Here is a 13,858-nt window from a genome sequence, read left to right as displayed (position 1 = left end):
ATGATCAATTTTGGTAATTATGCCATGCATACGTTAAAAAAAAAAAGTCTATTCTACAACTGTTGGATAAGACATTCTATGTATTAGTTGAGTCAAATTTCCTAATTTTATAGTTCAATTCCTTTAAATATCTTGAACAGGATTTGTCTGATTTTTGTGTTTTGGTATTGATCTGCTGTTTTATGATTTCTAGAGACATGTTATGGAGAAGGAAATGGCAACCCACTTCAGTACTCTTGCCTGGAAAATCCCACGGATGGAGGAGCCTGGTAGGCTGCAGTCCATGGGGTGCTAAGAGTCGGACACGACTGAGCAACTTCACTTTCGCTTTTCACTTTCATGCATTGGAGAAGGAAATGGTCCAGTATTCTTGCCTGGAGAATCCCAGGGACGGGGTAGCCTGGTGGGCTGCCATCTGTGGGGTCGCACAGAGTTAGACACGACTGAAGCGACTTAGCAGCAGCAGCAGAGACATGTTAAAATCTACCTCACTGATCAAAGATCTGTCCATTTCTTCTTTTAGTCCTGCCAGGTTTTGAGGCTGTTACTAAGCATATGCAAATTTAGTAGTGTTACAGTTAATTACTGAAATGGTCCTTTTCCAAAAATAAATCTTTGTTTTTAGTGACATGTCTTTCTTTTACAATGTATCTTTTCTAAGTAGAACATAGCTTGATTTCTGTATTTCCATCCAGTCTGACAATCTTTAGCATTTTTAAAAAACTGAAGTTATTTGATTATAATGTTGTATTAGTTTCTGGTGTGCAGCAAAGTGATTCAGTTATACACACATACACACATACATGCTTTCTCACATTCTTTTCCATTATATTTTACTACAGGGATTGAATATAGTTCCCTGAGCTGTATAGTAAGATCCTGTTGTTTACCTATTTTATATATAGTAGGGAGTACCTGCTAACCCAAAACTCTTATTTTATCCCTTCCTCACTCCCTTTTCCCTTTGGTAACCATAACTTTGTTTTTCACATCTGTCAGTCTGTTTCAAATACGTTCATTTATGTCATATCTTAGACTCCACATGTAAGTGATGTCATAGGATACTTGTCTAGGACTTTCTGACTTACTTCACTTGGCATGATAACTTCTACACCCACCCATGTTGCTGCAAATGGCATTATCTCATTCTTTTTTATAACTGAGTGGTATTTCACTGTATATACATACCACATCTTCTTTACCCATTCCTCTGTCAAAGGACATTTAGGTTGCTTCCAGGTTTTGGCTATTGTGAACAGTCAATGGACAAACACTGGGGTGCATATATTCTTTTGGATCACATTCTTCTCCAGATATATGCCTAGGAGTGGGATTGCAGGGTCACATGGTAGCTCTATTTTCAGTTTTTAAGGAACCTGCATATTGTTCTCCACAGTAGCTGTACAAATTTACATTCCCACCATCAGTGTACAAGGGTTCCCTTCTCGCTACCCTTCTCCAGCAATTACTGTTTGTGAAATTTTGATGAAAGCCATTCTGGGTGGTATGAAGTGATATCTCATTGCAGTTCTGATTCACATTTCTCTAGTAATTAGCAACACTGAACATCTTTTCATGTGCCTAATGTCCATCTGTATGCCTTCTTTGGAGAAATGTCTACATAGGTCTTCTGTCCATTTCTTGAGTGGATTGTTTTGATGCTGTTGAGTGTCATGAACTCTTTGTAAATTTTGGAGACTAATCTCTTATCTGTCACATCATTTGCAAATATTTTCTCCCAATCTGTGGATTGTCTTTACGGTTTATTTACTGTTTGCTGTGCAAAAGCACCTAAGTGTAAGTAGGTCCCATTTGTTTCCTTTTGTTTTTATTATACTGGGAAATGGAATTAAAAAGATATTGCTGTGATTTATGTCAGAGAGTGTTCTGCCTATGTTTTCCTGTAATTTTATAGTATCTAGTCTTACAAATAGGTTTTTAATCCATTTTGAACTTATTTTTCTGTATGGAGTTAAAGAATGATCTAATTTCATTGTTTTACATGTAGCTGTCCAGTTTTCCCAGCACCATTTGTTGAAGAGACTGTCTTTCCAAAGTTGTATAGTCTTGCCTCCTCTGTCACAGATTAATTGACCACAGGTACAAAGGTTTATTTCTGGGTTTTCTATCCTATTCCATTGATCTATACTTCTATTTTTGTCCCAGTACAATATTATTTTGATTAATTAACTTTGTAGTATAATCTGATGTCAGGGAGCTTGATTCCTCCAGTTCTGTTTTTCTTTCTCAAGATGGAGCAAGCGTCCTCTGATTTCATGGCTGCAGTCACTATCTGCAGTGATTTGGAGTCCCCCAAAATACTATCTGTCACTGCTTTCACTTTTCTGCCATCTGTTTGCCATGAAGTGATGGAACCAGATGCCATGATCTTAGTTTTTTTATTGCTGAGTTTCAAGTGAGTTTTTTTACTCTCCTCTCTCACTCTCATCAAGAGGCTCTTCAGTTCCTCTTCACTTTCTGTCATTACTCAAGAGACTATCTTTTCTCAATTGTGTATTCTTGCCTCCTTAGTCAAGATTAATTGACCATGGTGGGTGGATTTATTTCTGGCCTCTGTATTCTGTTCCATTGATCCATATGTATGTTTTTCTGTCAATATCATGCTGTTTTGAGCACAACAGCTTTGCAGTACTGTCTGAAGTCTGGGAAGGTTATGCTTCTAGCTTTGTTCTTTTTCTTCAGGTTTACTTTGGCAATTCTGCTTCTTTTATGGTTCCATATAAATTTTAGGATTATTCTACTTCTGTGAAAAACATCATGCGTAATTTTATAGGGATCACATTAAGTGTGTAGACTGCTTTGAACAGTATAGCGATTTTAAAAATATAGTGCATATACTGATCCATTCTTGTGACCCTGAGATGTATCCAACTTGATCAGTATCATCCTCAGTCGCTTAGTAATATCCAACTCTTTCACAACCAGGGACTGTAGCCTGCCAGAATCCTCTGTCCATGGAATTATCCTGGCAAGAATATTGGAGTGGGTTGCTATTTCCTCCTCCAGGGGATCTTCCCAATCCAGATAAAAACTCATGTCTCCTGTGGCTCCTGCATTGGCAAGTAGATTCTGTTATCACTGAGCCACCTAAGAATTTTTATGTATTCTTGGATTTGGTTTGCTAATATTTTGTTGAGAATTTTTGCATCTATATGAATCAAAGATATTGTCCTGTAATTTTCTGTTATTGTCTGTGTCTGGTTTTGGTATCACAGTGATAACAGCTTCATAGAATGATGGAAGAGTTCCCCCTTTTCAATCTTTTGGAAGAGTGTAAGAAGGACTGGTATAAATTCTTGGTATGGTTGGTAGATTTCTTCAGGGAAGCCATCTGGTCCAAGACTGTTGTCTGCAGTGATTCTTTCTCTCTTTTTTTTTTAACAGATTCTATTCCACTTCTGGTGTATCATGTATTTCTTCTTGATTCAGTTTTGGTAGGCTGTATTCTTCTAGAAACTTGTCCATTTCTTAGTATAGTTCAAAGTATTCTCTTAGGGGTTTTTGTATTTCTGCAGTATCAGTTATTACTTCTCTTTCATTTCTTACTTTGTTCATTTGGGTCCTCTCTTCTGCTTGGTGAGCCTGGCCAGAAGTTTGTTAATATTGTTTACCTTTTCACAGAAACAGCTCTTGGTTTTATTGGCTTTTTCCCTACTGTTTTTTAAAAATTTTTATTTACTATTTCTTTCCTTCGCTGCCTTTAGGTTTTGTTTATTCTTTTTCTAATTCTTTTAGGTGGTAGGTTGTTTGAGACTTTTATTTTTTTGAGGAAGGCGTGTATCACTATGAACTTCCCTCTAAAAAATGCTTTGCTGCATCTACATCCCATAGATTTTGTATGGTTGTTTGTCATTTGTCTCAAGGTATTTTTAAATTTCTTTTATTTCATTGTGGATGCATTGGTTGTTTAGCCTCCATACAATCTTTTTTTTTTTTTTTTCTCATTTCTCTTTCTACAGTTGATTTCTAGTTTCATGCTGTTGTGGTCAAAAAAGATTCTTTGGCTTTTAAATTGAATATTCAGTGCATTTACACTTAATGTATTTCCTAATGCAGTCAGACTTAAATACTATTTATTTTCCTGTGTTGCCACTTCTTCTCTGTCCATTTTTTCCTCCTTTCTTGGCTACTTGGGATTAATAAAGGATTTATTATTTTTCCTTATTTTGGTAATATTCTTTTACTATTCTTGTAGTAACCTAGAGCAGTGGTTTTTTTAACAAGCATTCCTAGTTATCCTGATATATGCTGAAGTATTAAGAATCAGTACCCTCTATTTTACTATATGTCTTTGAGTTAGTACTTTTACTACTTGCCACACAATGTGAAGATATTAAGTACATGTATTTCCTATCTTACCCTAGTACTGTCATGTACTTTTAAACTTCTGCAAGTATTTTAGACTTCAAATCATTGTGTTATACAACAGCACTGCTATTGTTTTAATCACTCAATGCATATTTATATTTACTGACATATATATTCTTTTGGTCTTCTTCATTCTTTTCTGCACGGGGCAATTTTCCTTCTATGTGAAAAATTAACCTCCTTTCATTTTTTTAGTATGGGTGAACTAGTAACATTCTCTCATATTTTGTTTCTGTAAAAGACTATTTTTTAACCATTTTTCATAGAAATTTTAATTTGAGAATTCTGGGTTAGCAGGTATTTCCTTTCAGCCCTACAAAAATTTCATTCTGGTGCTGTCTTTGATCATTTCTATTCAGAATTCAGTGTGTTTCTTTAAAGTTGCCTGTTATTTTCCTGATTTTAAGTTTTTTTAAAAATCCTTGTTTTTTTGGTAGTCTGATTTTTATTTGCCTAATAATGATTTCTTTTAGTTGGCCTTTCCTGAGTTTCTCAGGACTTCTTCAATCTGTACTGTGTTATCTTTTATCAGTCTTAAAAAATTAAAACACTGTTTCTTCTCTATTCCCCTTTTCTTCTCCTCTGGAACCCTAATGGCAAGTTCGTTAGATCTTTTCCCCATATCCATTTATCTCCTAAACTTTTCTGAATTGTCCAGGATTTTCCTTTGGGCGTCAATCTGCACATTTTCTACTGACCTATCTTCCAGTTCACGGATTCTCTCCTCTGATGGGTCTAATCTCTTAAACCCATCCATTGAATTTCAGTTGTTACACTTTTCAGTTCTCTTGATTCTTCCACACAGAGTCCAATTAAATTTTCTATAATTTGCCTATTTTCTTCAACATATTAGTCACAGTTATTTAAAAATCAGTATCTAGATCACTTGTGGATACTGTGATATCCTTCGTCTTTCCCTCATCTTGGCATTTGATTATTTGGTCTTGTTTCCTGGAATGTCTGACAATTCTTTTCTGAAAATGAGACCTTACTTATGAAAACTTGAAAAAGCTGAGGATATGTTATCTTCCAGAAAGAATTTAGTTTCCTTTTCGCAAGTAGAATATTAGCATACCACCCTAATAACAGTTTGAGACTGGTGTTATTTTGGTTTGCTCTTACTCATAGAATATAATCTTTCTGAATTATCAAACTGAAATACTGGGGTGTTTACCATAGCTCCCTTCTGGAAGAATTACAATTTTTGTCCCCTCTTCTCTATGAGACTGCTGAATCCTGGCTAGTGCAAGCTCTACTTGATTTGCACACACAGGTTCAGTTCAGTTCAATTCAGTCGCTCAGTCATGTCCGAATCTTTGCGACCTCATGAACTGCAGCATGCCAGGCCTCCCTGTCCATCACCAACTCCCGGAGTTTATTCAAACTCATGTCCATCAAGTTGGTGATACCATCCAACCATCTCATCCTCTGTCATCCCCTTCTCCTCCTGCATCCAATCCCTCCCAGCATCAGGGTCTTTTCCGATGAGTCAACTCTTCGCATCAGGTGGCCAAAGTATTGGAGTTTCAGTTTCAGCATCAGCCCTTCCAATGAACACCCAGGACTGATTTCCTTTAGGATGGACTGGTTGGATCTCCTTGCAATCCAAGGGACTCTCAAGAATCTTCTCCAACACCACAGTTCAAAAGCATCAATTCTTTGGCACTCAGCTTTCTTCATAGTCCAACTCTCACATCCACACACAGGTTAGGGGTCAGCAAAAGCCTTAAGTGGATACTGCTTGCTAAAAGTTGAGGTCACTACTGAGATTTCTCGGGATGATGGTCCTCAAGCCCTGGCTCTTTGGCAACCTCAAACTTCAACTTTTACCTCCCTAGCTCAATGACTGCCCAAGTTTGCAGTTTTTTATTCAGCCTCTATGCCATGCACTGAGAAGTGGGAAATGTCCCAAAGGAAAATGTGTATAGTTTATCTCAGTGTGCTTCTCTTTTTACTGAGATTTTCCTTTCTGAAGTCCTATCTTTTTCTCCAATGCCTCTCTTCTCTTTTTAATTGGTAGGCAGGGGGTGGGGGGTGGGGGGGTGGGGATGGAGTGGTAATTTTATATAGATAGGGAGAAGGGTTAATCTGATACTAGCTATTCTATCATATCTGAAAGCAGAAGTCCAAAAACTCCAGCTCCTTTATTTAGTAGCATTATTATTTTTTAATTGTTTCCTAACAGCCACAAATTCCATGTTTAGACCTCAGTATCTCCTACTTGGACTACTGTAAAGAACAGTACTGGATACTTCTGATTCCAGCCCACGCTTTTCACCAGAAATACTCAAGTCTAACTGGGTACCCTTAGGGATGATTTTTAAAAGTACAGATTTCTGGGTCCTCTCCACAAAGATAAAGTAATTGATTTGGTAGGCCCGCAATGGAATCTAGGAATTACTACCCCCACCAAACAAACATACACACTAACATACTCACCCCTCTCCTAAGTGATTCTGGTGGCATCAGCCTGTAAATTGTTATCTGAGAAAAATTATTACTCTTTACCTCAGCTGCCAGTTTCCTATCTAAATTAGAAATCTGACTCTGATTATAACCTATCTTCTGTTAATCCATTAACTTTAACAAATAGAAAGATACTACATATAGCAATTGAGTATGTGTGTTTTTGTTTGTGTATGTGCACAAGAGAGTACAGGAATGAAAGATAAAAAAACAAACAAAGAGCAAGTGAAAACAACGGAGATTAGAGGAGAGGGTGAAAGCAAGACTGAGAGATTATATGAGTACAAGTGTAGGAAACATACATCCTCAAGGTGCCCATCATGGTCCAGTAAAGAGGAAACAAATGCACAGAACTGAGTTACTTCATGAACCTCCCACAGCCTTTATAGGGTTTTGAGATATGAGGTTAAGAAATTACCTTGATTTCAAGTATCTCTTGATACAAAGAGATATTTGTATCCCACTAGGTATACTTAATAAATGAGATGGCACAAAGTTTTGACCCTTGTCTAAAAAAAAAAAAAAAAAAAACTGCAGTAGACTACCTCATATTATTTCTGGGTATGTACCTAGACTTGAATATCATGAAAGATGTTGACCAACACTCAAATCAACTCTAGAAGTTTGCCTGAATTATTTACCTTACTGGATTCAGCTGATGCCCTGGGACTTTGTCAATCTTTTTTTAAATCACATATTTAGAGGGGTAACCAATGATTTTGAAACAAACTGATTCAATAAAATGCTGTACTCAAAAGTTTTTGGGACTGGAAATGTCAAGAATTTATATTTAATATAGAGCTTCCCAGTAAGTATCTTTCAATTTTCCAGAGAATTATTTATTTACTTCTAACTTATGTAAAACTAAAAAGCATTGAGGATTCAGCTTTCAAATTGCCATGTATGGATTCGTCAAACTGATATCTTCTTGAACCTCAACCATAAAGAAACCTGTTGTTACTACAAAAGCAAATAAAATGTATTACTCAATGACATTTCAAAAGTGTTCAAAAAAAGAATTACTTTGTTAGTCACAGTGTTGATTGCCAGAGTTGGAGAGGCACTTCCCGAAATAATACACTCCATTCCCAAAGAATCTGAATCTATGCTATATGGAGTTGAGGCCTAAAATACAAGAACAAAATAAATAATTATTAGCTCATAAAACCACCAACTTTAATACAATTTGAAGTTATTTCATAAAATTCTCCAACATCCAGTTTTGTACTTTGTTTCTGAAAATAAAATCCTCGCTGATTCTCTTCTATTATATTTTAATAGGCTACTACTAACCTGATATGGAGACGGAAATGGCAACCCAATCCAGTATTCTTGCCTGGAGAACCCCATGGACAGAGGAGCCTGGTGGGCTACCGTTCACAGGGTTGCAAAGAGTCAGACACAAATGCAGTGACACAGCACACACCCACTGATCTGATAATCACCATGGGCTATGGAATGAGTTTACAAATATTAGAGATAAACTTCTGTAGCTGATACTGCTAATAGTCCACTAATGCCAATTCCTCCCTCTTCTACCTTTTAGTAATGGATCTCTGTAGTCATTAATTCATCACTGCCCAGCTAAAGACCACCTTTTCCAGCCTCATTTGCAACTACTTGCAGCGATGGGACTAAGGTGTGACAAATGGGATTTGAGCAAGAGTGATGTGTGCAACTTTTGGGTGACATCTTCGGAAAGAATTTGCTTGTCCCCCATTCTCTTTCCCTCTCCCTGCAACCCTGGGACACAGACATGGTGGTAGTGATCTTGTATAATTAGAAAGCTGAAGTTAATACCCTCAAAAACAATCTCAAAAATGAAAGAATGATCTCTGTTCATTTCCAAGGCAAAGCATTCAATACCACAGTAACACAAGTCGATGCCCCAAACACTAAGGCCAAAGCAGCTAAGTTAAATGGTTCTATGAAAACCTACAAGACCTTCTAGAACTAACACCAAAAAAAGATGTCCTTTTCATCATAGGGGACTGGGATGCAAAAGTAGGAAATCAAGAGATACCTGGAGTAACAGACAAATTTAGCCTTGGAGTACAAATTGAAGCAGAGCAAAGGCTAACAGAGTTTTGCCAAGACAATGCATGGGTCATAGCAAACACAATGGGTCTTGCAACAACGTAAGAGCAGACTCTACACATGGACATCACCAGATTGTCAATACTGAAATCAGATTGATTATACTCTTTGCAGTCAAACATGGAGAAGGTCTATACAGTCAGCAAAAACAAGACTGGGAGCTGACTGTGGCTCAGATCATGAACTCCTTGTTGCCAAATTTAGACTTAAATTGAAGAAAAGTAGGAAAAACCAAAAAGCATTCAGGTTATGACCTAAATCAAATCCCTTACAATTACACAGTGGAAGTGCCTAACAGACTGAAGGGATTAGACTTGACAGAGTGCCTGAAGAACTATGGATGGAGGTTCGTGATATCGTACAGGAAACAGGGATCAAGACCATCCTCAAGAAAAAGAAATGCAAAAAGGCAAAATGATTGTCTGAGGAGGCTTTACAAACAGCTGAGAAAAGAAAAAAAAGCTCAAGGCAAAGGAGAAAAGGAAAGATACACCCATTTGAATGCAGAGTTCCAAAGAATAGCCAAGGAGAGATAAGAAAGCCTTCCTCAGTGAGCAATGCAAAGAAATAGAGAAAAACAATAGAATGGGAAAGACTAGAGATCTCTTCAAGAAAATCAGAGATCCCAAGGGAACATTTTATGCAAAGACGGGCACAATAAAGGACAGAAACAGAATGGACCTAACAGAAGCAGAAGATATCATGAAGAGGTGGCAAGAATACACAGAAGAACTGTACAAAAAAGATCTTCATGACCCAGATAATCACGACGGTGTGATCACTCACCTAGAGCCAGACATCCTGGAATGTGAAGTCAAGTGGGCCTTAGAAAGCGTCGCTATGAACAAAGCTAATGGAGGTGATGGAATTCCAGTTGATCTATTTCAAATCCTAAAAGATGATGCTGTGAAAGTGCTGCACTCAATATGCCAGCAAATTTGGAAAACTCAGCAGTGACCACAGGACTGGAAAAGGTCAGTTTTCATTTCAATCCCAAAGGCAATGTCAAAGAATGTTCAAACTACCACACAATTGCACTCATCTCATACGCTAGTGAAGCAACGCTCAAACTTCTCCAAGCCAGGCTTCAATGTATGTGAACCATGAACGTCCAGATGTTCAAGCTGGTTTTAGAAAAGGCAGAGGAACTAGAGATCAAATCGCCAACATCTGCTGGAGCATTGAAAAAGCAAGAGAGTTCCAGAAAAACATATACTTCTATGTATACCAAACGCTTTGTGTGGATCACAACAAACTATGGAAAATTCTTCAAGAGATGGGAATACCAGACCAACTGACTTGCCTCCTATATGCAGGTCAAGAAGTAACAGAACTGTACATGGAATAAGAGACTGGTTCCAAATTGGGAAAGGAGTATGTCAAGGCTGCATATTGTCACCCTAGTTATTTAACTTATATGCAGAGTACCTCATGAGAAATGCCGGGCTGGATGAAGAACAAGCTGGACTCAAGATTGTGGGAGCAATATCAATAACCTCAGACATGCAGGGTGATACCAGCCTTATGGCAGAAACTGAACAGGAACTAAAGAGCCTCTTGATGAAAGTGAAAGAGAAGAGTGAAAAAGTTGGCTTAAAACTCAACATTCAGAACATTAAGATCATGGCATCTGGTCCTATCACTTCATGGCAAATAGATGGGGAAACAGTGGAAACAGTGACAGACTTATTTTTCTTTGACTCCGAAATCACTGCAGATGGTGACTGCAGACATTAAATTAAAAGATGCTTACTCCTTGGAAGAAAAGTTATGACCAACCTAGATAGCATATTAAAAAGTCAAGACATTACTTTGTCAACAAAGGTCCGTCTAGTCAAAGCTATGGTTTTTCCAGTAGTCATGTATGGATGTGAGAGTTGGACTATAAAGGAAGCTGAGTGCCAAAGAATTGATCTTTTGAACTGTGGTGTTGGGAGAAGACTCTTGAGAGTCCCTTGGACTGCAAGATCCAACCAGCACATCCTAAAGGAAATCAGTCCTGCGTGTTCACTGGAAGGACTGATGCTAAAGCTGAAACTCCAATACTTTGGCCACCTGATGCGAAGAGAGTTTGAAGATCCTGATGCCGGGGGAGCTTTAGGCAGGAGAAGGGGACGATAGAGGATGAGATGGTTGGATGGCATCACCGATTCGATGGACATGAGTTTGAGTAAGCTCCAGGAATTGGTGATGGACAGGGAAGCTTGGTGTGCTGCAGTCCATGGGGTCACAAAGAGTCGGACAGGACTGAGCGACTGAACTGAACTGAACTGAGAAAGAAGTAAATGATAAAGATAAAAATAGAAATGAAACAGAAAAGCAACAGAAAAAAAACTTTAAGACAAAACCTGGTTCTTTGAAAAGACTAACATAATTGACAAACCTTTAGCTATTCCAATGAAGAAAAAAGAAAACAAATCATCAATATCAAGAAGGAAAGAGTTATTACTACAGACTCTATATATGTTAAAGTAAGAGAATATTATGATCCACTTTACACTAACAAATATAACCACTTAGATACAAGGGACAAAATTCCTTAAGAACATAATTTACCAAAACTGGAATAAAAAGAGAAGATGTGAACAGTCCCATAACAAAGTAACCATCAAAAGTGAAACTGAAAGGGAAATTTGCTCAGTTGTGTCCAACTCTTTGCCACCCCATGGACTATACTGTCCATTGAAGAATACTGAAGTGGGTAGCCTTTCCCTTCTCCAGAGTATCTTCCCAACCCAGGTCGAACCCAGGTCTTCCCCATTGCAGGCAGATTCTTTACAAGCTGAGCCTCCACACACACAAAAAACATCTTCAGCTTCACGTCCAGATGATTTCACTGATGAATTTTCTCAAATATTCAAGGAAGATATACCAATCTACCAATCAAGAAATTTTTCAGAAAATAGAAGGAATATACCCCTATCAGTTTATGAGGCTAGCATAACCCTAATATCAAAACCTAGCCAATATTACTGTAGACAAGAAAAATGTCACCTGTCAAATCAGTAAACAAAAGATGGTTAAGGCCATCAGGCCATCGGCCACTGCAGCCACCCTCAACTGTGTACCCCGAGGGGATTCAGGATGGAGAAAAACAGGATACTGGCCCTAAATAGTTAAGATGCATATCAAAGGAATGATTTCAATGAGCCCAGACTCTTGCATCTTCCCATACACAGAAAAGTGCTAAATTCATTAACTTGAGAGGTCTAGTTTTCTTGAATATAATCTTTTAATGTTCCGACTACCTGATTTTTGTTGTATCCACATCCCTCATGAACACAGATGCGAAAATCCTTCAGATATTAGCAAAAGGAATCCAATGATACATTAATGGGATAATATATCATGACTCAGTAAGGGTTCATCCAAGGAATACAAGGTCCAACATTTCAAATGCAATCAGTGTAATTTAACACTCAAACAGAATAAAAGAAAAGTCATATAATCACTTCAATAGGAACAAAAAGAGCAGTTAAAAAAATTTACACCCATTCATGATAAAACGCACTAAACTGGGCTTACTAGAGAACTTCCTCAATCTGATAAACAGCATCTACAAAAGCCCTACAGCTTATGTCATACTTAGGATGAAAAACTGGATACTTTCCTCCTAAGAATGGAAATAAGGCTGGATGCCCACTTTCTCATTTCAAGTAAAGACTTGAAAGAATCCAGCCTTATTCTCATTTCAAGTAAAGACTTGAAATGAGAGATTCTCTTCACTGCAGTAAGGTTCTAGGACGAGACAGAAGAGGAGGAAGGAAAGACACAGGAAAACTGTCTATTTGCAGATAATATAATTATAGAAATCCCAAGGCACCTTTAAAAAATACTAGAACTAACAAGATTGCAGGATACAAGTTTAATATACAAATTACATTTTTATTACTAGCAGCAAAAAACTGAAACATATAGCATCCAAATCCAAAATATTCATGATTAAACCTAACTGGAAACATCCAAGTCCTCTACACTGAAAACTGTAAACAGTCCTGAGAGAAATTAACAATGCAATGAATAGAAAGATACCACACTTTCAATTCTCCCCAGATCGGGTTGTCTGGGATAAGAGTGGAGGGAGGAACAAGTTACAAAAGGAAATGAGGAAACTTTTGGGTGTGATAGAAATGTTCATACTGTAAACTAGTAATAACTTCACATGACAAAAATCCTCAAACTGTAAACTTTAAACATTCAATTAGCTGTACATAAACTATCTCCAACAATACTGTTAAAAAACAAAAAAGTAAATCTTACCCATTGATCAAAATAACCCCTTATGAAACATTTTCTAGCCTACAAAAATGAGTAGCATTTCTCAAGAAATTTTATTTCAATGTATCTCATGGAGGCAACATGTAGTACCTCCCACTCAATGTACACTCAGTATGCTGCTGCTGCTGCTAAGTCGCTCCAGTCGTGTCCGACTCTGTGCAACCCCACTGACGGCAGCCCACCAGGCTCCCCTGTCCCTGGGATTCTCCAGGCAAGAACACTGGAGTGGGTTGCCATTTCCTTCTCCAATGCATGGAAGTGAAAAGGGAAAGTGAAGTCGCTCAGTTGAATCGGACTCTTAGCGACCCCATGGACTGCAGCTTACCAAGCTCCTCCGTCCATGGGATTTTCCAGGCAAGAGTACTGGAGTGGGTTACCTTCTCCATACACTTAGTATATGTTTGCCCAATTGAAATGTTTTTCAGTTCTAAGAGTTCTGAGAGTATGTAGACTGCATTCCTTCCTCTGCCCGTATATACCTTTAACTCATTCAGACTCAGCCTCAGAGAAGAAAGGCAAGTGGTAAGAGTTCACTTCAAACAACAAAACCCCTCTCAGGTGGTTCTAAGATCCACAATTCAGGATCTTAGTTTCCCCACCAGGGATCACACCCGTGCCCCTTGAAGCA

General features: G+C 37.9%; 1 protein-coding gene across 4 annotated transcripts in view; it reads right to left on the bottom strand.

Annotated features, from left to right (window-relative positions):
* Positions 1–13,858, bottom strand: part of FOXJ3 (forkhead box J3) — a 141,243-nt gene that overhangs the window by 30,393 nt on the left and 96,992 nt on the right. For 3 of the 4 annotated variants that reach the window (XM_043875804.1, XM_043875803.1, XM_043875805.1), the window contains exon 6: positions 7,879–7,980. The exons of the other annotated variant lie outside the window; for it this stretch is intronic. In XM_043875804.1, the coding sequence (XP_043731739.1) occupies positions 7,879–7,980 (102 nt within the window). The remainder of the gene's footprint in view (positions 1–7,878; positions 7,981–13,858) is intronic. 4 annotated transcript variants of the gene reach the window in all.

The sequence above is a fragment of the Cervus elaphus genome, chromosome 20 (assembly GCF_910594005.1).
Source record: "Cervus elaphus chromosome 20, mCerEla1.1, whole genome shotgun sequence".
NCBI classification, from domain to species: Eukaryota; Metazoa; Chordata; class Mammalia; order Artiodactyla; family Cervidae; genus Cervus; species Cervus elaphus.
Note: the sequence above shows the minus strand (reverse complement) of the source record. Positions and strands in the feature narration are given on the sequence as shown.